The 6,566-nt window shown below is 31.7% G+C and overlaps 1 protein-coding gene across 1 annotated transcript; it reads left to right on the plus strand.

The window, feature by feature from the left end:
• Positions 1–445: 445 nt before the first annotated feature.
• On the plus strand, positions 446–5,902 carry LOC132725350 (uncharacterized). Its single transcript, XM_060710458.1, has 4 exons — positions 446–530; positions 3,006–3,156; positions 4,212–4,323; positions 5,504–5,902. Exons 1-4 carry the CDS (start codon positions 479–481, stop codon positions 5,669–5,671), a joined length of 483 nt encoding a protein of 160 aa, XP_060566441.1. The 5' UTR covers positions 446–478; the 3' UTR covers positions 5,672–5,902.
• Positions 5,903–6,566: the final 664 nt, after the last annotated feature.

Below are 6,566 nucleotides of genomic sequence, written 5' to 3' on the forward strand. Positions count from 1 at the left end.
TATTTATTGGTGTAATTGATTGAACCCTTTAAAAAATTGGGTTGCCTTCACCTCAAATGACGACAATTTATGTAAATTCACTTAATAATAGTCATAACATAATGTGTTTTGTAAGTGCATAAATATACAAAGCAACTAAAAGTATACAATTTCACAATTATTAGCGTTATAATATACAGTAGAGACACGCACATATAGTTTCGTGATGCTATAAGTTGCTTTGAAAACATAACTTCAATTCAACGTAGATCTAATATTGCGATATAATATTAGTTTTCTTTATTATGGAGAAATAAAAGTACATTTCGCATATTTACGTCCCTTTCCATTCACTATAGCAGCGTTCACTCAGACGCTCTTTAACATTAGCGCTAAAAAAAACGCTTATAATAGTAAACTCCGCCTAACTCCAGGAAAGGGATGTCTTATAGCCTCCACCTTTGGAAACACCCTGTACCCGGAAGTTAAACTTGTAAACATGGCTGACACTGAAAGCGAAACAAAAATTGAATATCTTCCTCTAGATACAGGTTGATACACCATATTTTTGTAATAACCCGTTTTCGCAAGAAATAAAAATTTATAATCGATCAAGTCACTGTTGACAACAAGTCAAACCTACCTTGACAGCTTTATACGAAATCTTGCAAAGCTCTATAATGTCACTGTCTGAAGACCAAGAAAAAAACTGCTGATGAATGAAGTTTTTAGCAAATCTTAATCATGCGTATTGTTATGTATATTGTCTACTATATATCGGCTTACTTTACAACGTCACTTAATTAATAGAAGTTTTTTAACTCTTACGCTGCAATGATGATCCTTTTTGTTGAGTTACTTCCCTTTGTTCAAAACTGTTTTTTCCTACCAGTTGTGTTATTATTTTTTCATTGTAAGCATTTATTGAATGTTGTGGTAATAATAATTGACGTTCTAATGGTGCAAATAAATTTCTCGAGAAAACAGGATACATTTTTACACTATCCCAACACTCGCCTTGGCCTTGTGGTTGTCACTAACAATTTGAACTTGTTGTCACCAGGGTCTTTCAAATAGAATGGTCTGGAAACACACTATGTAAACCCTTCTCGCTACAATTAAACATGTCTCGGTATAACTCGGTATAGTTTGCTATATGCAAATTATATAAGTGTTCAAGAAAAGGGCGAATATTAAATACAAGAGCAAAAATGAAAATTTTAACGACATGATGTTATTTTAAAATCTTTAAACTTGTGACAAAAGGATCAATATTTCAGAAAATATTGTTTTTAAAGCCATATTTGTTGAAAAATATAGATTGCCTGTTCAGAATATTTGCCGATAAATGGCGCCATTTTGAAAATTCACCAAATTAAACATCACATGTTTGCAAATAACATAGTGAAATGTTATAATATTTTTACATGATACGATTTAATAACATCTTTTCTCTGTAAAATCAATTTCTATTTTGTCATTGAACAATGCATAAATTTAAAAAAGCTCATGAAACTCGGACCTATTTTCAAATATGAGCAGTATATTTTTACCTTGACACCGGGAACAAAAAATTCCTAATTTCATTGCAAATCTATAAAATTGTTACTTTTTAAGTAAAATCTGATAATATAATGTAGTCAGTTAGTTTTTAGTAAATTTTTTATTGATTTAACAAAACATTATCTTATAATTTGATTTTTAATGGTGATGTGCTATGCCAGCTCACGGTCGGTAGATAACCCAATCACGTGACTCAACCGAGACAGCTTTTTTCGTGAAATTGGTTCGTCTCCAGACCATTCTATTTGAAAGACCCTGTTGTCACTAACAATTTGCATTATATTAAAATGCATAATACAGTTTTCTGACTGGATATACTGATTGGAGAGATAACTCTGACACTGAATCACACATTTTTTGCAATAGCTTAAAGCAACACTAAATAAATATGTAAAATTATTTTGCCGTCGGCCTAAAAACCAAGCATTCTACAGAGTCATTAACCTTTTTAACAGTATTGTTGTAAATCTCATCAAATGTTGTTCATAAATAAGGATTTTAAACGGAAAACCCCACGGTAACACTAAAGTTCGTATACGAATTTTAACATGCAAATGAAGATTATAATCAGCTTGTGTATGCACTACGTCACAGTGTTATAACTGCTATCTGGAACACAACAGATATGAAATTTTCTTGTGAAAACACATTTTAACCATTTAACTTCACGGTGCACTAGGCCTAAGGTTCAGTAAAAAGTAATCATCTCATAAAAAAGATTGAATTTGTATAAAAACATCTGTTACAGTGCGGAAATATACCGTTGAATTAGGACTGCTACATATAGTCATGTTTGTTGATTTAATATTGATGTACGGATGATTTGAAGGCGGAGTTTATCATGCAAACAGATATTGTACTTCCGATTTCGCCACAATGAGGTTGTCCATTTTTTATGCTTATAAAACTCATTTTGGTTGTCTGGACACCAAAATAAGATCTGGAGACGATATGAAACCCAATTTATTAATGAAATGTCGCTATTTCTGTTTTTATGAAATTTATTTAATGTAACTTCAATTATCTTCCTGTATATTTTATTTTTAAATAATAAACCAAATAAAAAAAACTTTACATTACACTTCAAAACTTATGTATTAAAATGGAAACTGGTACTTCTTTAATGTCCTGAATAAGGTATACAAAACATGGTCTTTTTACCCCACAACAGTAGATAAATTTGACACTTAGATTTTTAAGTAAAAAATAACTGGAAAATCAGCATCCATAATTTATTTTTGCATCTTATTTGTTTTTGACTATTTTTTTTAAATGATATTTAAACAATGTTTCAAAAATATTTCCCAAGTCAATAGCCTGTGGTCAATTCAATTCTAACTACCTTATTGTTGTTTATTAAAAAGAACGTTTTGAAGCAGTTTTTATTGATACTATTTCCTTACTATGGATTGACTTAGTAAATTCTTCCCTTTACATGTATGCATTTTTTTTCACTCTTTCAGCATGTGATGAAAAGGAAAAAGATGGATTTGTCCGGGTGATTGTGAAAGTGAAAAACTTGAAAACATCAACTAATATTGTAAGAAAAGGACTTCTCCTTAAAACAGTAAAGAAGCCATCTAATGCAAAAATAGATACGGTGTTTGAAAATCAGTAAGTTGCAATGAGTAAACTATTTGACATAAATTGCCGTTTTCATAGTTTCTGTGTCAGTCACAGTAGCTCAACTGGCGCCATACCGTCTAAGATTGTCTTGGAGGCTTTCATTGTCATTTAAGATTTATTTCTCTTGATTTCATTGCGCTGACCTTTACAGTACATCCATACAAATAGTTAAGTTTATCACTAAATCAGGGACCTTAAGAATAAGGCTAAAAGGTAGAAAGATAGTTAGTTCTTCTATATTTTAGTGCCAAGTAACCTGTTGAATGAATACAATGATTTATTCTAACATTATGTAGCTATGGTAAGCGACAGCGTGAACATCAGTGAATCTTACAATTCTTAACTTAGCTACTATTTGAAATATTACTTAATTTTAACATTTTAGAACCAAAACCCTATTAACAATTAATGGAATGTGACCTTAGTGCAGTAACAGTTTAAGTCCTTCTAATTTAATAGGAGTTAACAAGACTGTTGGTTGACCAGTGACCAACTAAAGAAAAAAGTTTCATCTATCTTGATATCCACGAAATTAGTTATGGACTTATCCAAATATTGAAGCTGGACAAGCAAATTTAAGAAAATTAGCAGGTTAAAGGGACTCCACTGAGATTTTTAACATGACAAGACTGGAAATAATTTTTCAAGATTACAGTTCCATTTAATGTTGGTCTAGTCCAATAACTTGTGTGTAAAATTTCAGATAATTCCCTAATCCCAGTTTTTTTCAGAATAGTTATTCTCAGTCATTTATTGTGAAGAATTACTCAAAATTAAAAAGTAAAAATGTTCAATGTTTTTTCCTGAAATCGGACTAGGAATAGCAACCAACTAGGAATAGCACCAAAATACTATTTAATTAATTTCTGAGTATATTTCTTAACTACTGTATCTTTTGCATATCTTTCAATTCTATGAAAGTGCACTGGCTGATTTTGGCAAGAAATTCAAATTTTATGTTTTTTGGCTGTTTGACTCCAGTCGAGTCCCTTTAAGGGTTTGATGCAAATAAATCATGGCAATGTTTATTTTTATTTTTTCAGAGGTTTTTGTTTGACTGTGAATGGTGAGAAAGGAGACCTGAAGGGAAAGAATTATCAGTTAAAGATTAAGAAGCTTCCTCATGAAATAGACAGTGATAAAAGTTATTATGAGGTGATAATTTTATGTTTATTCTTCACTTGTTTCGTGGGGTGATAATTTTATATTGCATTGGTTGTTATCAAAATGTGTTAATTTTATACTGCATATTATAAACAGATGCCATTAGATAATAATTTTGTGTTGTTTCTTCATATAATATCATAAGGGGATAATTTTCATGATCTTTCTTCATAGTTACTATCTTTAGGTGATAATTGTATGTTTATAATAATTCATAGTTATTATCATAAGGTGACAGTTTCATATTTACTTTTCATGGTGATAATTTTATGATAAATTGTTATCAACCTGTCATCTGCTGCTAGCAACAGTTAATATTTATGCGACTTGTGTAACCCAAGATCTGACGGCACATTCGCTTCGTCTATTCATGGTTAATTTGCACCACTCGCAATTCAGTACATATATGTATTTTGAATTTTTCTGTAAAATAAGCAAATGGTTCGGTCCAAAATAAAATACAGACAAGTCCATTTAAGATAATAAGCATAGTAAGGGTTTATATGTTTAATTAATGAAGTGTTTCCTAAACAGTAACAAAAGTTTTTTTCTCTTTTTTAACCTTTTGAAAAGTTAATGGGACAATTACGGGTCTGTGCCACAAGTATAGAGCTGGACCAGCCTAAATAACTTCCATGCAGTGTGACCAGACTTTATATACATGTATTGTCAATACTTTTGATTGGTCGGTTTCATAATTATACTGAAATCCGTAAACCCTTAACTTGCTGAATTAGTGAAATGGATTTGCCCTGTTTTGAATTTGGAACAGTATACTTGAAAATTAAGGGATGGGCAGATGCAAATTCAAAGCACAACAGGCCTTTTGGAAAAAAGTAGAACAGGTTTAGCACTGGATAAATGCTAAATATATTTAGGATCCAATTTGAGAGTTATAAATGTCTGATTTGCGAGATTAGCATTTTATAGACAGTTAGCGGTGGTATGGTGGAGTGTTTCACATGTCAGACTAGAAATTTAAGGATTGTCAGCTTGACCCTTGTTAGGGGCAAGCAGTTGTTTCATAGAGCAAGAATCTTTACTCTCATTGCTAATTACCGGTTTGGTCCAGAATCATTTTTGAGAGTGTGTTGATAAGCTTAAAGCTGCCTAAATAAATTCTGTATAAACTAAAGATGTTAATGTCTTTTGGTTTATTCTTCAATCACAGGTGGATGAGAACAGGGTTTTGTTGTTCTTGTGTAAGAAACAGAACAAATCCTGGTACCCGGAGCTAAATAATGGGCTTGAAACTGCTGAAGAGGAGGAAGAAGAGGGGAACCAGTTGGACGGGAATCAGCAAGGCCAGCAAGAGGGGAACCAGCAGGAAGAGAAGTAGCATTAGGGGAACCAGTATGAACTATAGGGAGGAGGATCAGTGATGTAGATGTAACTAAATATTGTGTACAAATATAAATGTAAACTGTGATTTGATACAGTGTATTGTAAATGTACAAATTAAACAACCATCTTTATACTCAAGAGAGATAACTTCCATGTATGGAGTCAGATATGAAGGTGTAATTTCTATTAATACAATGCTGTCAGTTAGTTCTGTTTATTTCTTTAAATATCTTGAAGCCTAGTAGCAATAAAGACATATTTGCTCTTGTCACTGTTATGATCAGTCAATGGTTGGCTTCAACAATTTTTGTTTGCAATTTTGATTGGATCTTTATCAAACTGTGTCCAAATTTTCCATTCAATAATTAGGTAAGGTCAAACATGAGTCATTCTCACATGCTTCAAAGGACAGAACAGTGAAGTGAATTACAATGTATTACCCAGTAAATGCACAGCTCGCAAAAGAATATGTTTACAGTCAGGAAAAATGTCTTCGCTCATTGTCGTTCAACATATTTTTATCAGTTCCCTTTTAATTAGCATGTTACAATATAGAAAGATATTCATTTTTTCTGTTTTGTAGTATAATAATGGAAGGTTTGTCGTTCAAATGCTTTGAAAGTTATCAATGAGACCTAACGGTTTTTGCAATAACATACGCCTATTCCTGTGCATTTGAACTCTAGCCATGCATTATTTTACAACAGCGCACTCAAAAATTGGTTATCTTCTTCCTAATTAAAACTTTTCCTAGTGATCATATAAACTTGTCCTAGTGATCATATAATTTCCCTGTGATCATATAACCTTGTCTTAGTCATCATATGACCTTTTCCTAGTCATCATATTAGATTTTTCTAGTGATCTTATAATATTTTCCTTGTGATCAT

This window comes from Ruditapes philippinarum, unplaced genomic scaffold, assembly GCF_026571515.1.
Source record: "Ruditapes philippinarum isolate M1 unplaced genomic scaffold, ASM2657151v2 ctg3178_1_1_1_1, whole genome shotgun sequence".
Lineage (NCBI taxonomy): Eukaryota > Metazoa > Mollusca > Bivalvia > Venerida > Veneridae > Ruditapes > Ruditapes philippinarum.

Excerpts from the sequence above, each read along its gene's own strand:
- LOC132725350 (XM_060710458.1), top strand. The coding sequence starts at position 479 with ATGGCTGACACTGAAAGCGAAACAAAAATTGAATATCTTCCTCTAGAT. Across the intron at positions 531-3,005 it reads ATATCTTCCTCTAGATACAG|CATGTGATGAAAAGGAAAAA; the intron begins GTTGATACACCA and ends TCACTCTTTCAG. Across the intron at positions 3,157-4,211 it reads GATACGGTGTTTGAAAATCA|AGGTTTTTGTTTGACTGTGA; the intron begins GTAAGTTGCAAT and ends TTATTTTTTCAG.